Source organism: Notolepis coatsorum (genome assembly GCF_963971535.1).
Source record: "Notolepis coatsorum genome assembly, chromosome: 5".
NCBI lineage: Eukaryota > Metazoa > Chordata > Actinopteri > Aulopiformes > Paralepididae > Notolepis > Notolepis coatsorum.
This window is the reverse complement of record NC_140169.1, coordinates 99,173,744-99,197,591: the sequence shown is the minus strand read 5'-3', so window position 1 is coordinate 99,197,591 and position 23,848 is coordinate 99,173,744. Positions and strand designations below refer to the sequence as shown.

Below are 23,848 nucleotides of genomic sequence, written 5' to 3'. Positions count from 1 at the left end.
ATTGTAGGTACGCAGGCTGGTTTTGGTGGAGATGACAGCATTATTTGATACAGCAGGAATCGACCTCAAAGCTCACAAGGCAGTTAAAGTTAAAGTAAAAGGTAAGTTCTGTCATTTAGTTTAGTTTATCTGGAACCCCATTAGTTGACGCAAATAGCGCCCACTAGTCTACCTGGTGTCCAACTTAAGAAACATACAAAGTACAAGTTCAAAGAAAAACAATTAAAAACAAACAAGAAGTCTAATCAGACAAATAAAAACAAGCAAGAATTCTAATCCTAGGTAATATATTCCTTGTTACTCGTTACTCATTTCAAAAGTAATATATTCCTTGTGTCTGTTTATTTAGTAATATGTAATTTATTCAGTTTCTGTTTATTTAGTAATATGACTAATTTATTCTGTGTTTATTTAGTAATATCGAATATTCTGTGTCTGTTTATTTAGTAATATGTCATTTATTCTCTGTTTATTTAGTCAAATGTAATATTCTGTGTGTTTATTTAGTGATATGTAATGTATTCTGTGTGTTTATTTAGTGATATGTAATGTATTCTGTGTGTTTATTTAGTGATATGTAATGTATTCTGTGTGTTTATTTAGTGATATGTAATGTATTCTGTGTGTTTATTTAGTGATATGTAATGTATTCTGTGTGTTTATTTAGTGATATGTAATGTATTCTGTGTGTTTATTTAGTGATATGTAATGTATTCTGTGTGTTTATTTAGTGATATGTAATATATTCTGTGTCTGTTTATTTAGTAATCTGTCATTTATTCCGTCTGTTTATTTAGTTATATGTAATATATTCTATGGATTGTTTTTCTGAACCTAAATAAACTGATTCATGGTCCAATCAATGAGATTATGATCAGAATCGTGCAGTAAGAAAGACAGAACACATAGGATCTCAGATATAACACGTTTGTTTCTGTGTGCCTTCTGTTTATTTGTGTTTTTTTCTGTGTATATTTCGTACTGTGTGTGTGTGTGTGTGTGTGCGTGTGTGCGTGTGTAGAGAGTGGTCTGTTTGGAGTTCCTCTCCTCTTCCTGTTAGAACAGGACCAGAGGTGGGACCCTGGGACCAAAGTGCCAATCATTCTTCAGCGGGTGAGTACACCAGCCAATCACATTAGGGAGATTACTTCCTGGTTGAAGTATGGAGTCAGTCATGTAATGATAGGATAATATAAAACTGTCAACTATCAACACACCAACAGTCATCCAGATAAAATAACTATCAACACGCCAACAATCATCAGTCCAATACAAAACAAAAGCTATTCTGAATTGAATGTCAACTACCGTAATTCCTCTAATAGTAACCGGGTCTCAAATACAAGCCGGGTCTCTATTAATGGCCGGGTGCGCTCTTGAGCTAAGCAATTATAAGCCGGCCTCCTAATACAAGCCGGGTTACTAATATACTGAGCTGCATACTGAGCTAGTTACTTGATTTCACTTTGAAAACGTTGAAATGACCAGTGACCACCTGTAATTGCACTGTTTACTATTTCATACAGTACTTGGTTTCAATAAATGAACCCAGTACATTTTACTGGGTTCAAACTGACACAAAATGTTGATTTATTCATTATGATCCGTTTGAAAATTTTAAATATAGGCCTCCCTCTTATACAGGCCTCCTCCTAATACAAGCCTGGTACCCGCTACAGTTGAAACAAATACAAGCCGGGATTACTATTAGAGGAATTACGGTATTCTGTTTCAGATTATTAATTAGGCCAACTCAAATTCCTCTCTCTCTCTCTCTCTCTCTCTCTCTCTCTCTCTCTCTCTCTCTCTCTCTCTCTCTCTCTCTCTCTCTCTCTCTCTCTCTCTCTCTCTCTCTCTCTCTCTCTCTCTCTCTCTCTCTCTCTCTCTCTCTCTCTCTCTCTCTCTCTCTAGTTGATCAGTCATATTGAGAAGGAGGGGCTGGATACAGAAGGGTTGCTACGGATACCCGGAGCGGCCATTAGAGTGAAGGTCAGTGTTTATCTTTTTCGAAGAAATGTGGCCTTTCTAGATGCTAGCAGGGTCCAGCTAACAGGCTAGCATATTTATGTCTGTTAGCATTACAGTCTGTTGACAGCTAACAGGCTAGTGTTGCTACAGTCTCTCTTTATACCTGTTAGCATTACAGTCTGTTGACAGCTAATAGGCTAGTGTTGCTAGTCTCTCTTTATACCTGTTAACTCATTGGACGCCACGGATTAGCCTCATCCTGTAGTAGTAGTAGTAGTAGTAGTAGTAGTAGTAGTAGCTAACGCCACCGCTGTATAACTTTTAAAATATTATAGCTATATATGCAATACTATGGCCCATTTGACATCGAGTATCTATCGTTCAAGATGTGAAAAAGTTATATTTTTTCCATCCATACATTCTCGTTTTATACCGTAGTGAATATAAGTATGGTTTTAGAGTGGTCTAGGGCAGGGGTTCTCAAACTTTTTTATACCACGACCCCATTTGATTTAGGATTTCTTTTGGCGACCCCACACTTAACACTTTGAGTGCCAGCCACGAGAAATCTCGTTAGTTCATGCCATGCGTTGAGTGCCAAGAACGAGGAATCTCTTTATTTAATCGTTATTTTTTTTATGATCGATTTCCATTCATTTTTCATCAATCTAGCCTCACGTTACCATTGGGGATCTATCTGAGCTCGAACAGGAAAAATACCGCCCCCTATCGTCTCTCCGGATGGTATTGCACCCATTGGATTGGACTGAATGAAATGGATGGGAAAAAAAGAGTCCGGAATCCACATTTTACTTGTCAGGCATGTAACCGGAGACAATCCAATTCATTGCCGAGCTGCAGAACAGCGTGGAATATGTGTTTCCAGTACCCAGCGTTGGATCAATAAACACGATCGATATTTGGAATGGCGATCAGGAATTGGAATAATCTTTTTGGAGAACATCTGATCTGAGGTAAGGAATCTATTTTACCAGTCTTGGGATAATCAGAGTTTTTTTCACCTATATCTCAGCGTGTCCCATATTTGTGTGTGTGTGCTGATCAGGAAATAAGATAGATTTTTCAGCCCGCTTCTCTAGCGTGCATAAGTACACATATACTATCGATAATCTAGCGTTTATTTGAAAATGATTCATAAATAGGCCGAAAAATGACCGTGTTTTGTGTATTCCACTAAAGCGCGATTCCTGCAGAATCACCTTTTTTTCTGGAAGTTTCCAAAAACGAACGTTTTTCAAAATGGTATAAAACGGAAATGTACCGATTAAAAAAAACAATCCGTTTCGACAATGTTGACTGCAAACAAGTCATTGATAAGGGACGGGCGTATTAGACACATAGCCATAATTTAAGATATAGTTTATGCGTTCGTTTAAAAAAACAATCTGTTTCGACAATGTTGACTGCAAACAAGTCATTGATAAGGGACGGGCGTATTAGACACATAGCCATAATTTAAGATATAGTTTATGCGTTCGCAAATGTGCTCGCCCTCCCATTGACTACAGCGCTGGCACTGTAGTACAAGCGCTAAACCGTGCGCTCCCTGCTGGCACTCAAAGTGTTAATGTATTGTGTAATTTCAACATGGAAATAAGGAATATCAAAATAAAAGCACACGTTGTTGAACTTGATCATGCATATTTATTAGACAATAGAATTGTTTCTGTATACACATTTATAAAACGAGGCATATTTAGCCAAAATATGTTGCCAGAACATGAAAAGAAAATGTGCTCACGTGCGCTTTGGCGGAGATCCGCTTCTACTCTGAAAATCCGGCTTCACAGAAGTATGTTGATGAGAAGGGGACAATCTTTCTCAGCGCAGCATTACACAACACTGGGTACTCGTTCTGGACTGATATCCAGAACTTTGCGAGGGTCTCCCCAGTGAACATGACTTTCAGTAGCTCGTCAACACGAAAGACGAATTACCCCAAAATCTCCGCTGATTAACCTGGAGTGTCACTAATGGAGTTTCGCAATCCAGCTCATTATCAGCACATTTCTCTGCCAATCGGTTGTTTTTGTCTGCCAGGAAAATCTGCGCTTCTTCTCTGAGTTAAAAAAGGCGATTTAATACTCTGCCTCGAGATAGCCACCTCACTTCAGTTGGTTATGTGCAGAGCCCATTTCATCGCGACCAACCGGCACCGCTTCTGACAACAAACCTATCCATTGCGAGTCCAGGTTACACACAAAAGACCACACCCCCGGCCCCCTCCCGTGATTATACATTCGCAGGATGTAGTGAGATGTGTATTGGAATACTGGCCTCCGTTGATGAAGGGGCGAGACATGGCAAATACACACAGCTGCCGGGTGGAAAACTCTATCTGAGTTATTTTTTTTGTCAATGCACTGTCACCTACCCGCGACCCCACATATGCATCAACAGAAAGTTCAGGAGGTCATGGCAAGATGTACGAGTCAAGAGAGGGGCAGACGTGGCATCAGACCATCATCTCGTGCTGACGATCATAAAACTACGTCTGAAGAAGTACGCCACCGGCGCAAGAACCAGATATGACATTGGACTTCTTAGGAACAAAGAAATACAGAGTCGATTCCAGATCAGCCTTACCAACAGGTACCAGCAACTACAGGAACAGGATGAAGACACAGATGTGGACATAGAAACTCAATGGCAGCACACAAAGACGTTGTGGCTGGACACCTGCAAAGAAATATTGGGAAAGAAGAAGACAAAACACAAGGAATGGGTCTCAATGGAAACACTCCAGAAACTGAAAGAAAGAAAGGAGAGGAAAGAGAAACTGAACACAAGCAAAACAAGATCAGCAAAAGCAAAGGCACAGGAAGAATACACCCAAGCCAATAAGGAGGTGAAGAGTAGCATTAAGAAGGATAAAACAGATCACATAGACAACCTAGCCAAACAAGCAGAAACAGCGGCAGGGCAAGGCAACATGAAAGACCTCTATATGATCACTAGGAAGTTAGCAGGCAAGTTCCAACAGACGGACAAACCGGTAAAAGACAAACAGGGAAACCCACTTACAACAACAGAGGAGCAGCGGAGAAGATGGGCTGAACATTTCAAAGAACTACTGAACCAACCAGCCCCGACAGAGCCAGCGGACATTACACCAGCGGAGAGAACACTTCCAATAAACTGTGATAAACCCAGAAAAGCAGAGATAAAAAAAGCTATTATCTCAACGAAGGACGGAAAATCTGCAGGACCAGATGAAATACCAGCAGAAGCCATCAAGGCCGACTTGAAGACTGCAGTAGATATGCTTTATAGCCTCTTCACCAAGATCTGGGAGGAAGAAAAGATTCCAGAAGAATGGAAAGATGGAATCATCATCAAGCTACCAAAAAAGGGAGATCTCACCAACTGCAACAACTACAGAGGAATAATGCTTCTATCAGTACCGGGAAAAGTACTCAACAGAATTATACTGGACAGAATGAGTGTTCAAATCAAATCAAATCAAATTTATTTATAGGGCCCGACAACACACGTTAATGTCCCCATGAGCCGTACAGGTCTTCTTTAAACAAGTCAAGAAGAAAACATAACAATAAGTCAAGAACAGAACAAGAACACCATAAGGTCCAAACATTTTTAGATGAATGCAAATAAATGAAAGAATGCAAGCACTCCCAGGCATACCCCACGCGAAGGTAAGGAAAAACTCACTAAAACCTAACAATAGGGAAAAAAGCTCCACAGGCAGTGTGGAGGAGAGAAACCTTAGAAGGGCCATTCAAGGGGGGATCTCCCTTCTTAGATGTTGGTGATAGTAGTGTTGCAGACGGACAGTTGGTAAGCATGCACTCATGTGTGTGGTGAAACACAGATGAGTGCATGCAATAGCAACTGTACATTTTGAAAGATTAAAGATAGAGCTAATAGCGATAGCAACTGAACATTTTGAAAGATTAAAGATAGAGTTGATAGCGGATCTATTTGAGGCACAGGGGCGGCGCAAAGAGGGTCACGTCCTCCCCGTCTTAGTCACGGGACATTCAACACTCCGGTCGTTGCTCAGGGACAGCCGGAGACAGGGAGATAGGGGGTGGCGCAGAGAGGGTCGCGAACTCCCCGACATCATCGCGGGACATCCGGCACTCCGGTCACCACTACGAGACCTCCGGAGACAGGGGGGCACGCAGAGGGGGTCGCAATCTCCCGGCCTTCGTCACGGGACGTCCAACACTCCGGTCAACACTCCAGGACAGCAAGTCATAGGGAGACAGGGAGACGGGACAGGCGTTAGACAGCTCATGAGATTGTAGTAGGCGGACATAGCAATAGATACAAGTGGTAGGCATATATGTGAATGGAGTAGATATATGAAGTAAGCGTATTATGTGAATAGAATAGAAGTACTTAACCCAGCAATGAAACCGCGTTGACTGTTAATCTGTTAACAGTCTGTTAATACTGTTAATCAGTTGACAGGACCACGGACAGACGGCGGTGAATAACTGATCCAAGGCCTCGGAGGTGCATGTAGAGCAGTCACTACAATCTTGTCCAAGACCCCGAGGCATCCATCACCTTAGTCAGTGCCAGGAGACGGGCACTCAGAGAGAAGGGGGAGGGAGGGGGGGGGGAAGGAGGGGGGGGGGAAAGAGGGGGGGGGGGAAGAGTTAGAGAGTTCCCATGTTTGTGGTGCTGCAAAGGAGCAGACATGTAGTACCCTGTAGTGCCATGTAGTACCCTGTAGTGCCATGTAGTACCCTATAGTACCCCGTAGTGCCATGTAGTACCCCGTAGTACCCTGTAGTACCCTGTAGTGCCATGTAGTACCCTGTAGTGCCCTGTAGTGCCCTGTAGTGCCATGTAGTGCCATGTAGTGCCATGTAGAGCCATGTAGAGCCATGTAGAGCCATGTAGTACCCTGTAGTGCCATGCAGTACCATGTAGTACTCTGTGGTACCATGTAGTACCCTGTACCCTAACTAAACTACCCTATAGTAAACTACCCAGTGGTACCATGTAGTACCCTGTACTTGCTGTGGATCCCATGCTTCGAGACCGGCAGGCAGGCTTCCGGAGCAACAGATCTTGCACGGACCAGATCGCCACCCTGCGCATCATTATAGAGCAATCCATCGAATGGAACTCTCCATTATACATAAACTTCATAGACTATGAAAAAGCCTTTGACAGCGTGGATAGAGAGACTCTGTGGAAACTGCTGAGGCATTATGGTATCCCAAAGAAAATCATCACTGATTCAAAACACCTATCAAGGAACATCATGCAAAGTTTTACATGCAGGCCAACTGTCAGAGAGTTTTGAGGTCAAGACCGGTGTGCGTCAGGGATGCCTCCTATCGCCCTTTCTCTTCCTCCTAGTCATAGACTGGATTATGAAGACCACCACAAAAGGAAAGAAAAACGCCATACAGTGGACCCTATGGACACAACTGGATGACCTCGACTTTGCTGATGACCTGGCTCTCCTGTCACACAACTACAACCAGATGCAGGACAAGATAACCAAGCTGGCAACTACATCCCTTGAGACTGGGTTGAGAATAAACAGGAAGAAAACCAACCTAATGATGATCAACACCTCTACCAACAACACAGTCACAGTAGGTGATGAATCCATACAGGAAGTCAACTCCTTCACTTACCTAGGCAGCATCTTGGATAAGAAGGGCGGCACAGATGGCGATGTCACAGCCAGAGTAGGCAAAGCCAGAGCAGCCTTCATCATTCTGAAGAACATCTGGTCCTCCAAGGACATCGCCATGACAACCAAAGTGCGGCTCTTCAATTCAAATGTAAAATCCGTCCTTCTCTACGGTTCAGAGACTTGGAGAATGACGAAAAGAACATTGCAGAAGATACAGTCCTTTATAAACAGCTGTCTGAAACGCATCTTTGGAATCCGGTGGCCAAACAAAATCAAGAATGAGGAACTATGGCTGAAAGGAAGACAGGAACCAGTGGAGAAGCAGATCCTGAGATGAAAGTGGGGATGGATAGGCCACACGTTGAGGAAACCGGCTACCAGTACTACACGACAGGCCCTGACTTGGAATCCCCAGGGGAAGCGGAAGAGAGGGCAGCCTAAGAACACCTGGAGGCGGACACTGAGGCAGAGCTCAAGAGACGAGGAACTACCTGGGGGGAGGCAGAAAGGACAGCCCAAAGCCGTGTTGGATGGAGAAAAGTCGTAGATGGCCTATGCTCCATTGGGAGCGATGGGCCTAAGTAAGTAAGTAGTAATAGCCTGCGACGCATATTATACTTAATCCATTGGCATTTCGTCCCTATACACGCTACAATAAAAAATTAAAATGCATATGATCTGTATATTATGTTCCATCATGCATGCATGAAAGGGGGGGGGGGTCGTTTCTGATTAATTGATTGTCAATAACGGCATTCGTTAGTACAACAGCATACGCTGATCAGGGCGATAGCTATGAAAACAATGCACAACCAAGCTGAAATTTACGTTAAATTGCTCTTACCTGTGGCTGATGAGATTCCAAAAAGAATATTCCAATTATTTGATTGCCATCTGCTAGATCGTATGTCCATTTGGCCCACGCCATAACCCCCCACAGCATAATTAATCGGGCGTCCCGAAAGCGATTAAATGCAATCGGGTAAAGATCTTGATCCACGTTACTAGAAAACTCCGCCCGGATGACTTTCAATGATACACAGAGTCATACACAGAGTCACAAAGGAAGTGCGACATCGGCTGCATACCACCAGGCGGCGGTATTGGACCATTGCGATCTCAGACACATTGCCACACAGTACCACAGCCTTCCTGGATGATTTATGAATGGAAATAGCGAATAAAAGAAATAACGATCATAATAACGAGTATACTCGTTGTTGGCGTCCAACGATTGGCGACCAATAACGAGTATACTCGGCGATGGCGGGGAATGAGTTAAGGCTGTCCCCGAAGCCTGTTTTTGGGATTAGAAATTTGTCAGGGTTTTTCGAAACGGACGTTCAAACCTTCGTTTTTAACACAATCTGCGCCGGAAACGAGTATACTCGTTATTGCCCCCCATGCGTTCAGTGCCAGAAACTAGTTAACTCGTTTTTGGGATCGTTATTTCGTTTATTCGCTATATCTATTCATAATTCATAGCTGTAGCCTCTGGTATACCCTTCAGAGCCTGTCTGAGCTGGCAGACGGTCAACACCCCCCTCTACTGCCAGGCGGAGCTATTGCATCTCATGGGCTGTTGTGTTTTAGGAGCCGATCTGAGCCGGGCGGGCGGGGTTTAAATACTCAGGCGAGCCAGTTCTATACAACGATGGCATCGAACAGTAACTCCGCCCGCCCGTCATTGTGAAACGGTTGGTAGTGTGGTACAGACCTCCACAAGCATTATTTGGAATTGCGATCAGATATTTGGATGATCTCTTTTGCATTACATCAGATACAAGGTAAGAACATTATAATATATAAATTTGATCGTTGATTTGACATTTATTTCTACCCCGATCACAGCTATCTGTGTGGACCGTGTATGGCTATTTACCATTGGCTGCGGTGGGGGGGGGGGGGGGGGGCGAGCGCCCCGCTACGACGGTCATTTCATGTATGGACGAGGAGACATAATAATGCGTTGATTTCAGGATGATTAGATAATCAGCCGAAAAATTACAACGTGATGACTGGATTACAGTCAAATGCCTTTTTCTCGTCTTTTTCCTGGAATTACTGAAAAACACCCAAACCATACTCTATTCAAAACGGTATAAAACGGAAATGTACGGATGAAAAAAACAATCTGTCTCGGGCATGTTGACTAGAAGCAACTCACTGAGACTCAACGGCATTATTAGACCCATAGATATAATATAAGATATATTTTAAGCACTCGCAAATGTCACAGTCTAAAACTATATCCATTGAATAAAGACCTGGCGATGAATGGGGTATCAGCGCCCCCTGCTGCTGGCGGTCAATGTCTTAATAATAAATTATTTCTTTTTACAAATATCCTCAATTTGAATAAAGTGATTAAGCTGATTAAATGAGTATTTGTTTTTTATTAAATCAACTTTCTTTAATGAATATAACTCATCAGTTTCTTTTAATACTATAATATTAGTGCAGCCTAATCTTTATCTGCAACTGTGAAGAAAAACCCCATTGGTTACTTTAAACAGAATGAATAGACACACAAAAAAAGATTAAAAAAAATTGGTTTATTACATTTTTTAAATTCTAATGTTGATTTAGAATTCGAATGCCAACGTAACGAACGAAGGTTTGAACGTTTGGGCTCAGCCCTAATACCTGTTAGCATTACATTCTGTTGACAGCTAATAGGCTAGTGATGCTACCGGTCTCTCTTTATGACTGTTAGCATTACAGTCTGTTGACACTTGACCGCTAACAGTACATTGACCAGACATCCCGAATTGTCCAGGATTGTCCTGGTTTAAAGCTTTGTGTCCAGAGTCCCTATAAATATCTGTAAAACGTGAATATGTCCTGGTTTTCAACATTCACTGTCCTGGTTTTAACCAATAGAAAAATATCAACAATGCACCACGCATCTGAATTCAACACTGATTTGTCTGTATGTTTGTCAATCAATGTTGGACAGGCTGTTGCTATGACGTCTTATTTCATACGGTCACATCTCTTACCTAATACCTTCAGTAAATTTGTTATCCATTTATTGACTGATCAATGTAGCCGCAGCCTATTTATTTGACGTGGTCATTACATACCCATTGTATTTGTTCTGATGAGAAAGTGTTGTCGTCTGACATCAAGGCCTTCGAATGAAAGCTGTAACATCTTTACCAGCAGAGTTTGATAGGTTAACCAAGTTTTCCTGAGTGATTAGACCAAAATTTGGTTCCCCAGAAACACATCAATCCCACGTCAGAGCATACATGTGCGCTTGCATGAACACACACACAAAAGAAAAACCTGCCCCGAGAAACATATTCTATTCCAATCTTCTCCAAAAACTCACCATGGACCAAAGGTCCAAAGCCTCCTCTTCCCAGAAAGTTTTTAGTCCATAATGAATTGTTTGTTCACAAGCTTGGCATTTTGTGTCCACACGCTTCTAATTGTATAATACATTTATTATTGGCACACATGCACTGCAACTAAATAACACCTGGCAAAACCGGCTAAACATCCCAGGTGTTATTTTATTATTTCATCATAGTGCGCATACACCAAGTTGAATTTATTATGCAATTAGAAGCGCATGGTCTCGAAAATGCTGAGCGGATGAACAAACAATTCATTGTTGTGTTTGAAAAATATAAAGATCCCAGGCTCAGTAGAGCTGAAGGTGTTTGAGTTGATGATCAAAATAAATACGTGTGTGTGGTGTTTGTGTGTGTGTGTGTGTGTGGTGTGTGTGTGTGTCAGTCAGTGGTACAGGAACTAGAGGCTGGTTTCTATGATGGCCTGTTTCCATGGCAACAGCTGAAACAACATGATGCTGCCAGCCTATTAAAACTGTTTATTAGAGAACTGCCCCGCCCACTGATAACTGTGGAATATCTAAATGCCTTCATAGCTGTCAACAGTAAGTTATATCTGTCTGTCTGTCTGTCTGTCTGTCTGTCTGTCTGTCTGTCTGTCTGTCTGTCTGTCTGTCTGTCTGTCTGTATCTATCTATCTACTCTATCTGTTTGTTATCATTTTAACGCATAAGGAATTTAAATTTGAATTGTGAAAATCTCAATCTCAAATGTTATTGAATGGGAAAATGTGTGTATTTGTGTTAAACCCCTAATATAAACCTGGATGCTTCTTAGTAGTGATGCTACCTGTCTGCAGGGGATTCTGTTACCAGGTCACCTTATAATGAAATCATAATATATAATTTACAGACATTCCCTTTTTAAGTGAAAGAGTTTAACACACAGTGTTTAAAATGAAGGTGTGTGTGCCTGTGTGTGTGCGTGTGTGTGTGCGTGTGTGTTTGCACGTTCAGAGCTCCCCACTAAGAAGCAGCAGCTTCAGGCGTTAAACCTCTTGCTCCTGCTCCTCCCTGAGGCCAACAGAGACACTCTGAAGGTTGGTCACTGATAAACTATTTAAATATCATATTTTATGTTTTACACTCTCCCAAAGCCACAAACCCAAAATGTAATACTCCATTGTTTTTAGCTTTGATACATTGTAGCCCATATCTTCCTAGCTTAGCGTTGACACATTCTAGTCCATATCTTCCTAGCTTAGTTTTGACACATTGTAGTCCATATCTTCCTAGCTTAACTTTGATACATTGTAGCCCGTATCTTCCTAGCCTAGCTTTGATACATTGTAGCCCGTATCTTCCTAGCCTAGCTTTGATACATTGTAGCCCGTATCTTCCTAGCCTAGCTTTGATACATTGTAGCCCGTATCTTCCTAGCCTAGCTTTGATACATTGTAGCCCGTATCTTCCTAGCCTAGCTTTGATACATTGTAGCCCATTATCTGGCACCAAGACAGCAGTAGCAGCATTGAACCTGTAGATTAATATTTCATATTTCTGTAGGCACTGGTAGAGTTCTTTGAGCGAGTGATCGAGCGCCAGGACCAGAACAAGATGAGTCTCAACAACGTGTCAGTTGTCATGGCACCCAACATCTTCATGTTCAAAGGGTTCCGCTCCTCCAAGGTGACGGGGCAGCAGGAGATCTCCATGGCGACGGGGACAGCCAACATCGTCCGACTGCTGATCCGATACCAGAACCTACTGTGGACGGTAAGAACCACTTCATTGCTTCGTTTAGCCTCAGGTTTTACATTTGATGCTGTCATCATGAGGGACAGCTCAGTCAGAACAAGCAGAAGACTCTTGGTGATGTCATCATGAGGGACGGCTCAGTCTGAACAAGCACAAGACTCTTGATGATGTCATCATGAGGGACAGCTCAGTCAGAACAAGCAGAAGACTCTTGGTGATGTCATCATGAGGGACGGCTCAGTCTGAACAGGCACAAGACTCTTGATGATGTCATCATGAGGGACAGCTCAGTCAGAACAAGCACAAGACTCTTGGTGATGTCATCATGAGGGACGGCTCAGTCTGAACAAGCACAAGACTCTTGATGATGTCATCATGAGGGACAGCTCAGTCAGAACAAGCACAAGACTCTTGGTGATGTCATCATGAGGGACGGCTCAGTCTGAACAAGCAGAAGACTCTTGATGATGTCATCATGAGGGACGGCTCAGTCTGAACAAGCAGAAGACTCTTGGTGATGTCATCATGAGGGACAGCTCAGTCAGAACAAGCAGAAGACTCTTGATGATGTCATCATGAGGGACGGCTCAGTCTGAACAAGCAGAAGACTCTTGATGATGTCATCAGAGGAGGAAATCCTTGAGATACTCCATTAAACAGGAGAACGGGTTTATGACACTTTACTGTTACCATAAACGTAATAATAATAATGAATTATTAATAATCCTTGTTTGTGTGCTCTGTGTTCCAGATCCCTAAGTTCATCTTAACTCAGGTCCGACAGCAGAACATGGAGTCTCAGAGGAAGCTGAACAGAGAGAGAGCCGTCCGCAAACTACTCAAAAAGATTACCACAGAAAAACCTACTGAAAGACCATCTAATGAGGTAAACATGCTGATAGATCTGTTAATGAGGTAAACATACTGAAAAAAAAATCGCGATTTACCCGGTGGCTACAACAACACACAGTGACTACATGTAGTGACCGTAGGGCGACTTGATGGATTGAAATGGAAAACTTGAGGCTCAGAAGACAGACTCATTGGAGTCTTCTCTAAAGACACAGGAGGGGGGAAACAGCTGAATTCAATTCGCACGGGGTGACGGATGAGCCGAGAGAAAAGAACCAACAGTTAGTAATCTCCTCAGGTAGTGCTTCACCTCCCCTCTCCACATACGGCCTATAGATCAGAGCCAGGATTCTGTGTGGCTTCAACACAAACAGCAACATGTAGTCACTGTGTGTTGTTGTAGCCACCGGGTAAATCGTGATTTTTTTATTTGTTTGTCATGACAAACCAATTACATAATCCAACATATGTGTAAAGGCACAACATATTCCAGTTAACGGTATCTTTTTTGAATGATTCGTTACGGCGCAATCAATACTTCCATGCGTTCGGGTACCTCCATGTTTTGGGGGTATTCATCAGAAAAATCGGAGCCGGGAATCAGCTCCCATCAGTCGGGCAAGAACTGTGGGTTTTCAGCCTCTCTCCTCTCTCCTGGAGCTTAGCGCTCGGCCAATCAGAGAAACGCGGAAGGCGCTCGGCCAATCAGAGAAACGCGGAAGCGCAAGTTGGTTGCCTAAAGTGTTCACGCGTACAGGAGTGTGCGCAAATAACTTGGCTGGAAATATGGGACTGTTAGTGACCTTCTCAAGGCACAAGCGGGGAGAAAATTCTAACTAACTTCATGGTCACAACAAATCGGAAATGTTAAATGACAAAATCTATCAAATAATATATTGAATACAAAAATAATATATATCCCATTTTCAACTTCAGAACAAAATCAAAACAACATTTTGGCATTTAAAATGTCCAAGAGTTACCAAGCTGTTGATTATTATTATAAATATCAGCTCTAAATATCAGTCCCCACAAGTCTACTTCACATACAGTAAACATAACAACACTACTAGAATCATTCTAACTAAGATCTGCTGAAATGCATAGATATTGAGAGCGCAAGTCCTCTTCTTGTTGATACTGGTTGAGTATTGTTATTGTGCATGTAACCCGGTAACACTGTCTTTCCGATGACGGCAAAGGCCACACTCATACTACACATACTATGCTCCATCTGTACATTCTCTTCTAAACATGCTGTGTAATGTCAGACAGCAACGCAATGTCCTACAGGGATGATGATGATTTATTTGTCTCATCTCATCCGTTCCTTACCTTACCACACCTTACCATACCATACCTTACTTCACCTTACCATACCATATGATACCATACCATAACATACCATACCTTACGTTACTTCACCTTACCTTACCTAACTTAACATACCTTACCTTACCTAACTTAACATACCTTACCTCTATGGAATTGAAAGGTCTCTGAATTTCTGACAGACTTTACAATGTTCATGTCCCGTGTGTGTGTGTGTGTGTGTGTGTGTGTGTGTGTGTGTGTGTGTGTGTGCGTGTGCGTGTGTGTGTGTGTGTATAGGACAGTGTCCAGGGCTTCATCAGGGTTCAGGCTCCTCAGTTCAGTAAAGTCTCCATGGCCGTCCAGCTAACAGAGGAGCTGCAGGCCGCTGACATCCTGGCTCGATTTATTACACAAGACAGGTAACGCACACAGACAGACAGACAGACAGACAGGTCTCGTTCATGGTGTCCTACTCTGCTATCAGAAGATCTTATTCATTGTGTCCTACTCTGCTATCAGAAGGTCTCATTCATGGTTTCCCACTCTGTACATTTGGTCTCTCAATATAGTAACTAAAATAGTATAATCTTGAGTGATTTTTATCTAAACTGGTTGATGTTATGGAAAATATTAAAGGACAAAAGATGAGCCGTTGTATAAATCGAGTCGAGTTATTAAAAAATAGAAAGCATAGTTTAATTATTTCTCTGTGGCCACACCAGAAAGTTCAGTTTACAATCAGATACCTCATGTTCTTACACACAAGAGTCTGACCAGCAAAGTGACAAAGAGGTCTGATCAGAACGTACATTATACACACTTGCAAGACGTAACATTATACATCAGATATGGTTCCCAGTTACGGGAAGTAATAACACAACCTTGCTTTGGCTGGCTGGGAAGATAACCTTGATACTTTGGAGTCTCTTAAAGAGACACACACACATTATACTAGCTGGTCATATTGAACCAGTCAAGCTGTACAAAGATAAAATGATATCTCAACACAGATCTATAATGACATGATAATATTTCCTTTGACATTGACTAATGTGTGATTATTGGAGGGGGGTGTGTGGTAATCTCAACCTAACCCAATTGATGACTGACCCTACTAGGCCTAATCTAAAAAAGTACTTGAAGTCAACTCTATTATATCTGATCTTATTTAATAGGAGTGATAAATATATAGTGATGAAACCCATAGCCTGCATTAGGGTTACGTAACGTGACTAAAGAAAGCTCATTCACAAGTAATTGTCAAGAGAAACTTTTGAAATTTGAATGAGCAGGACTTCTTACATGTTCTTTATCATAGTATTTAAAATACAGTATGTTAGAAATCCCAGATGTTGAGTTAGCATTGGATCATTTTATAAATACGCTCAAAAGTGCTTAGTGCAGAGTGTGATTTAGCCGCAAAACGGGTGTTGTACAGTTGAAGTCTTCTCCTAAATCTAAACTGATTGGATAGTGAAGTATGACGCAAGGTAGTCTTCCTGATTGAACTGTCGCTAAGCTCCATTGTTTGTAGGTGAGGTATTTACCTACCTTGTTTAACAACCCGGAAATGCCCAAGAGAAAGTTATATGATTGATATAAGTATAATTGTTCATTGGGAACTCTCTCTCCTCCCCTCTCCATCTCTTTATCTCTTGTCTCCCTCTCTTCTCGCTCTTTCCCTCCATTTCTTTCTCTTATTTCGTTCCTCTCCCTCTCCTCTCCCCTCCTTATCTCTCATCTCCCTCTCTTCTCTCTCTCACTCCCTTTCTTTCTTATGTATATTTCCTCTCTCTCCCATCTCTCTTATATCTTTCTCTGTCTCTCATATCTATCTCTGTCACTTTCATATCTATTTATCACTCTCTTATATATCTCTCTCATGTCTCTCTCTCTCTCTCTCTCTCTCTCTCTCTCTCTCTCTCTCTCTCTCTCTCTCTCTCTCTCTCTCTCTCTCTCTCTCTCTCTCTCTCTCTCTCTCTAGTTCAGTTCCAGTGAAGAGAGAAGACTTGTGTCTGTATGAGACTGGAGGAAACATTAGTAAGTTCTGCTGGTCTCAGGGTTAGTAGTGGGTTATATAGTAAGTTCTGCTGGTCTCAGGGTTAGGAGTGGGTTATATAGTAAGTTCTGCTGGTCTCAGGGTTAGTAGTGGGTTATATAGTAAGTTCTGCTGGTCTCAGGGTTAGTAGTGGGTTATATAGTAAGTTCTGCTGGTCTCAGGGTTAGGAGTGGGTTATATAGTAAGTTCTGCTGGTCTCATGGTTAGTAGTGGGTTATATAGTAAGTTCTGCTGGTCTCAGGGTTAGTAGTGGGTTATATAGTAAGTTCTGCTGGTCTCAGGGTTAGTAGTGGGTTATATAGTAAGTTCTGCTGGTCTCAGGGTTAGTAGTGGGTTATATAGTAAGTTCTGCTGGTCTCAGGGTTAGGAGGGGGTAATATAGTAAGTTCTGCTGGTCTCATGGTTAGTAGTGGGTTATATAGTAAGTTCTGCTGGTCTCATGGTTAGTAGTGGGTTATATAGTAAGTTCTGCTGGTCTCAGGGTTAGTAGTGGGTTATATAGTAAGTTTTGCTGGTCTCAGGGTTAGTAGTGGGTTATATAGTAAGTTCTGCTGGTCTCAGGGTTAGTAGTGGGTTATATAGTAAGTTCTGCTGGTCTCATGGTTAGTAGTGGGTAATATAGTAAGTTCTGCTGGTCTCAGGGTTAGTAGTGGGTTATATAGTAAGTTCTGCTGGTCTCAGGGTTAGGAGTGGGTTATATAGTAAGCTCTGTTGGTCTCGTGTTTTGGAGTGGGTTATACATGTACAGCAGTTTCAATACATAAAATACAACTATTATCACAACATACACATAAGTACAAATACTGTATCTAATATCTATACAAGTATATCTTAATCTCTCCATTCTCTCTCTCTCTCAGAGGAGCGGTGTTTAGATGAGGAGACATATATGAAAGATCTCCTCCAGCTCAACCCAGCAGCTGAATGGGTCATCAAAACTGTGCAGCGATAGGTCCATCCCAGTCACCTGACGCCACAGCTGATTGGATGCTGGCCTGCTCCACACACACTCCCACGTCTTTTTGGAGGCTGAGGTTGTCAGTGAGGAGGAGAGGGAAACTGTAGCCAATGAAGGTGGACTGAGCTGTGACGTTTGATTTGAACCCTTTCTGAACCAGAGAAAGACTTCAAACTAGTGCTGCTGTTTCAGTGGATTAGTCGACTAATCAGTCCTGAAGATCTGAGTCCAACATGTGTTTATTCCATTTGTCATTTCATGTTTTTGTTTTTCATGATGCATGAGGGATAGCCTAGAAAATAATAATCTCCAACCTTATCTTTAAAAAGCACTAGATTTAAAGACCTACTCAACCTGCGTTGGTCTTTAATAAGCTCTGATTTAAAGACCTACCCAACCTGCTTTGGTCTTTAATAAGCATTAGATTTAAAGACCTACTCTTTAAATATGGAAAACACAATCTGACATATTAGTTGATTAAATGGAGTGTTGGATTAGTTCCCTTAATCCTAGGACTACCTCAGTAAACAATATATAAGGATAATGAGGATAATAACTATTATTGTAATATCTGAAAGCTCAATCTGCCAACTATTGGCCATTCCAATTAGCCTTTAACTAGTCTGCAGCACTTGAATACTATTACGATCCCAGGATAGACAGTTTATACTGTTCTAGGATATTCAAGATCACTTCTGTGTTTTCCTGTTGAATACTTCCAGGTACAAGATATTTACACAGGAATTTACCAAGTGCTTTGAAACCAGATTGTGAAACCACTACCGGGTCTTCATTCATGAAACCACTACCGGGTCTTCATTCATGAAACCACTACCGGGTCTTCATTCATGAAACCACTACCGGGTCTTCATTCATAAAACAACTACTGGGTCTTCATTCATAAAACAACTGGTCTTCATTCATAAAACCACTACTGGGTCTTCATTCATAAAATCACCTCCCAGTCTAAACTGGTCTGAGCTTCATCAAACAGACCTGGTGCAAATAAGGATCTCATTGAATGTGAGGTTGTGTGTCTCAGAAACAGGCTGCAGGCTGACAAGAAGGTTTGGAGGATGTAGAATGTTTATGTTGTCAAATTGAAACTGTCTGTACATTTAAGGACTGCAAGTTTCCCATCTTTGAATTTTGAAAATAAACTGTGAATATCCAGCCCCTTGACCCAGAATGGTGTTTTTAAATATCTGCAGAATTAAAATATTTTTAACATAGAGAGCATAACTTAATATAAAGAGCTAACCGTTACCAGTCCACATCACCATTGGCTCTTTGAAGGTACCGCAGTAAGTGGTAAATGGACTGCATTTATATAAGGCTTTTTATCCAAAGCGCTTTACAACTTATTCCTCACATTCACCCATTCACTCACAGATTCACACACCGACGGTGGAGGCAACCATGCCAGGTGTCAACCTGCTCATGGGAGCAGTTAGGGATTAACTGTCTTGCTCGAGGACACTTAGACCGAATTGAACCGGAAACCTTCCGTATACCAGATGACCACTCTACCTCCTGAGCCGCTGTCACCCCCAGTAGGTCTTTAGAAAATGCAAGAAACCATGACGTTCATGATGGTTAGTATTTGGTCCCAATACTTTGGGTTAAGTTTAGTATCTGGTCCCAGTACTTAGGGTTAAGGTCAGTATCTGCTCCCAGTACTCCTCTCCATCTAACCTCATAGTAAAATTTGCAGACGACACAACAGTGCTTGGCCTCATCAGAGGGAATGATGAGACCTCATACAGGAGGGAGGTTGAGCAACTAGTGGAGTGGTGCGATGGTCATAACCTTGCTCTCAACCCCACGAAGACCAAGGAGATGATCATCGATTTCCGCAGGACTGGTGACCTCAGCCACTCTCCACTCCTCATTGGGAATGAGGAGGTGGAGAGGGTTTCAAAATTTAAGTTTCTGGGCGTGACAATGTCTGATGACCTGTCCTGGGGGGTCAGCATTGCCTCTGCTGTGGGCAAAGCACAGCAGCGCCTTTTCTATCTTAGGAAGCTTAAATGGGCTAAACTCCCACAGGGACTGATGGCCAAATTCTACCACTGCGCAGTAGAGAGTGTACTCACGTACGGACTACTGGTGTGGTTTACTGGCTGCACCAGGGCAGAGAAGGAGGCCCTCCACAGAGTGGTCAAGGCTGCGAGGAGGATCACTGGAGCTAGCCTCCCAGATATCTCCACAGTCTTTACCTCCCGCTGCCTACGGCGTATAAATAACATCTTACTAGACCAGTACCACCCAGCAAACCATCTCTTTCAACTGCTGCCCTCTGGTCGAAGGTACAGATCCATCCAGTCCGGAACCAGCAGACTGACCAACAGCCTCTACCCACGGGCTGTCAGGCTGCTCAACGACGAACATCAACTTGCCCCCCCCCGCATCCCACCCCCGGTGACATAACTCCCACTCCCACATTACAACAATAACTGTGAACCGGACTTGCATTGCTGCACTATACAATACTTCATCCTTTGCAAGTCAACGCCCCCCCCTCCTTCCATCAACTCACTGGACTGAAATATTTATATTTATTAATTTATTTGCACAAGCACTAAATGCACTTGGGACAATGATGGTATGTTATATATTGGGACATTGGGACATTGATACTTTATTACTTTATTACTATATTACTATTATTATTGACATTATTTTGCACATGTTATCAAGTTTCTTTAATAGTTGTCATACAGAAGTACAGAATACTTTCATACAAAATGCTTCTTACTGTTACGCTCCAGAGACTGTGCTAGACAAGATAGTATCAAATAACATAGTATAGCATGTAATTTAGAAGAAGAAAATGAGGTCACAGTGTTCGGTATAGACATATGTACAATGTTCTGAGTTACCATATAATATACAATACTATGCAGTGTACTAATGTACAGTACTATATAGTGCAAAGCAGAAATGGGATGAGGTACAATTTAGGTACAATTTACAGTAAGGTGTACGAGTTGTAGTGCAATCCTTCATCAATAAATATAAAGTGTGGGGAGTGGGTGCTACAGTGTGTTTGTTTAAAGTGGGTGTGTGCTATAAAGTGTGTGGAGTGGGTGCTACAGTGTGTTTGTTTAAAGTGAGTGTGTGCGTGTGGATGTGTGTGCTATGTGCGTTTGGTGGTTGTTGTTGTGTAGTGTTCATTGTTCGTTTAGCAGCCTGATGGCCTGGGGATAGAAGCTTCTTCTGAGTCTTTCTGTGCTCGCCTTGAGACTCCGGTATCGCTTGCCTGACCGCAGCAGTTCAAAGAGGCAGTTGTTCGGGTGACTGGAGTCTTTAATGATTCTCTTAGCCTTGCCCTTGCAACGCTTGTTGTAAATGTTCTGGAGGGTGGGGAGCCCCCCTCCAATTGTGCGTTCGGCTGAACGTGTCACTCTTTGTAGTCTGCTTCGGTCTTTTGCAGTGCTATTCCCAAACCAGGAGGTGATGTTGCCAGTCAAGATGCTCTCTATTGTACATGAGTAGAAGTTCTTAAGGATCTTCTGACTGACTTGGAACTTCCTTAGGCGCCTGAGGAAGTAGAGGTGTAACTGAGGGGTACAATTCCCTGACTGTATTACTAGATATGATACTTACTACCACTACCTTTGTACTTAATATTCGGCCACCCAGTACACGGCATAAATATATTATCATGAACACTCTCACGTAGATGAAACGGATCCAACACAAATGTACGAATTAGAAACAGGTCTTTATTTCCTACACAGCGATGGTGTGTAGAATAAGCACTTAATCACTTAATTACATTTATGAATTGAAATAGTATGCACTTTTATGGCAAGGAGTATTCGTCGGTATATCAATAGAGAATGTCCAATCTCTGAAGGCGCAGGTGGTAAATATACGACCTGGAATAGTTAAGGAATAACAGCAATGATACTTTAATGATTATAGGCTGGATACACTAGAGGGGGTTAATCCGGTCGCTTGTAAGCCGACAGGAGTAGGAGGGGGGGGGGGGGGTAGAATCCAGCTGCCTCGTCCGGCCAAGGGTATCCCAGGTGAACCCACTGTAGTGCCGTTCAATGCGCCGGCGATCCTTGGACCACAGATGAAAGCAGGTGGACTCTTTGTGGGCCGGCTCTCTCCGGTCCACGGGGGAGAGACGTGAAGAGACCTCGTCTTGCAGAGCGTCTCCTCACCTTGCGTCCTCTCCAGGGGGGGGGGGTTCCAACACACGGCAGTGTCGGGGGTCTTTATCCATGGAATAATCAAAGTATCCAAAGCATAATCCGTGCCTGGGAAGGCGGGCTGTCGTCGGTAGAATAATCCGGTATACAGGTCCACTCGCTCGTCGGCTCTGGGGCTCCTCGGGTACAGCTTCACATAGGGTCAACCACCCTGGGTAAGCAGCCAGTTCTCTGCCCGAAACGATGGGGTACTGACTACGGTAGTATTCTCACCGCACGAAGCACTATATATTAACAGACTATTATTAGCTTAATAGACTACGTCCAACTCGACGATATAGTGCCAAATATGACTATTCAAATATTAATATACACGATGTCTCAATACCGATGGTAGGCGAACTTGGCCTTACTCCCACACGTGGCGTCGCGGGGAGGCTTTACGTCTGTGACTCTATTGGAGGGTAAGAAACTGGACTGAAAAGAAAGTCCTACTTTAGTAGCGCAGTATATATACGCACTATGAACAAATAGTCCCATTAGTGGTGCGGTAGCCAAACTCCTACGCGGAACTAGGACTTGTTCGTACATGTCGAGCGGTACGTTTGAACTGGGTCTGAGGGGTATGGCAGCCTGGCACCAAGGTCTCGACCAATAGTAGAATGGAGACTATTATGGGATGTTCAGTAGGCCAGAATGGATATTCAATGCATATTGTACAAGGAATATACAAGGGATATCAGGGAATATTAGAGAATATACAAATACAATTAAATATATATACATAAATAAATATATATATTCGGTTTAATCTGGCCCTTCACAACAGCCACCCCCTGAATAGGTCCCAGACCTAATCAGTTAAACAGAGACAGATTAATCGCGTTGTCTATTTACACATAAGGGTTTGCTGTAGGGGTCAGTCAACTTCACAAAGTCATAGGGTTGTAGGGTCATGGTCATCATCGATTGTGTCTGGGAGTCGAGGCAGTTCTATGAGCCTTGCCACGGGACGGGTGTAAGTGCGACCCTGGACGAGCACTTCAGCTGCTCGGACCTTGCCGTCGGCACCGGTGATCACTTTGCTTACGCGGCCGGCCGGCCACATAGCTCTGGGCAGTGATTGATCAATAATCATGACGACTGTTCCTTCTGTCAAATTGTCTCTCTCCTTTACCCACTTCTGGCGGGTCTGTAGAGACGGTAGGTAGTGCAGTAGGAAACTGTTCCAAAACTTGTCGGCTAATACTTGGCTGTACCTCCACATTCGTCGGCCGTTCGCTTCTTCAGGCCGGTACATTGTCTGTGGTAATGCAGGATCTAGCCGCCCCATCAGGAGTGTGTTGGGGGTAACTGGGTCGATATCCGCCACATCACTGGAGACATATCCGAGGGGCTTCGAGTTAAGTACTCCCTCAATCTCCGTGAGGACTGTCAGTAGGACTTCTTCCGCCACAGTCTGGGCCCCAAGTACTGCGTACAGGGCTGTCTTTATGGAGCGCACTTCTCGTTCCCAAGTGCCACCGAAGTGGGGTGCGTTTGGGGGGTTGAATTGGAAATCAACCTGTGCTGGAGCGAGGTGGGTCTTAAGTTCTGGGCCCATAGCTTGGAAGCTCTCTCTCAGCTCTCTTTCGCCGCCTTTGAAGTTTGTCCCATGATCGGACAATAGGGTAGACGGTCTTCCCTTCCGTGATGTGAATCTACGGAAGACCATAAGGAATGAGTCTGTGCTCATGGTCGGGAGAAGCTCGATGTGTATCGCTCTGGTGGTCATGCATTTGAATACAATACCCCACCGCTTCTCGGTTCCTCTTCCTTTCTTTAT

The 23,848-nt window shown here is 42.9% G+C and overlaps 1 protein-coding gene across 1 annotated transcript in view; it reads left to right on the top strand.

Moving 5' to 3' along the window:
• arhgap18 (Rho GTPase activating protein 18) overlaps nucleotides 1-19,003 on the top strand; it is a 45,859-nt gene extending 26,856 nt beyond the window's left edge. Inside the window, exons 9-18 of the mRNA XM_084314595.1 lie at nucleotides 8-101; nucleotides 1,022-1,113; nucleotides 1,912-1,989; nucleotides 11,363-11,522; nucleotides 11,934-12,016; nucleotides 12,483-12,692; nucleotides 13,426-13,560; nucleotides 15,138-15,259; nucleotides 16,825-16,880; nucleotides 17,760-19,003. Of these exons, the coding sequence (XP_084170721.1) occupies nucleotides 8-101; nucleotides 1,022-1,113; nucleotides 1,912-1,989; nucleotides 11,363-11,522; nucleotides 11,934-12,016; nucleotides 12,483-12,692; nucleotides 13,426-13,560; nucleotides 15,138-15,259; nucleotides 16,825-16,880; nucleotides 17,760-17,851 (1,122 nt within the window). The 3' untranslated portion in view covers nucleotides 17,852-19,003. The remainder of the gene's footprint in view (nucleotides 1-7; nucleotides 102-1,021; nucleotides 1,114-1,911; nucleotides 1,990-11,362; nucleotides 11,523-11,933; nucleotides 12,017-12,482; nucleotides 12,693-13,425; nucleotides 13,561-15,137; nucleotides 15,260-16,824; nucleotides 16,881-17,759) is intronic.
• Nucleotides 19,004-23,848: the final 4,845 nt, after the last annotated feature.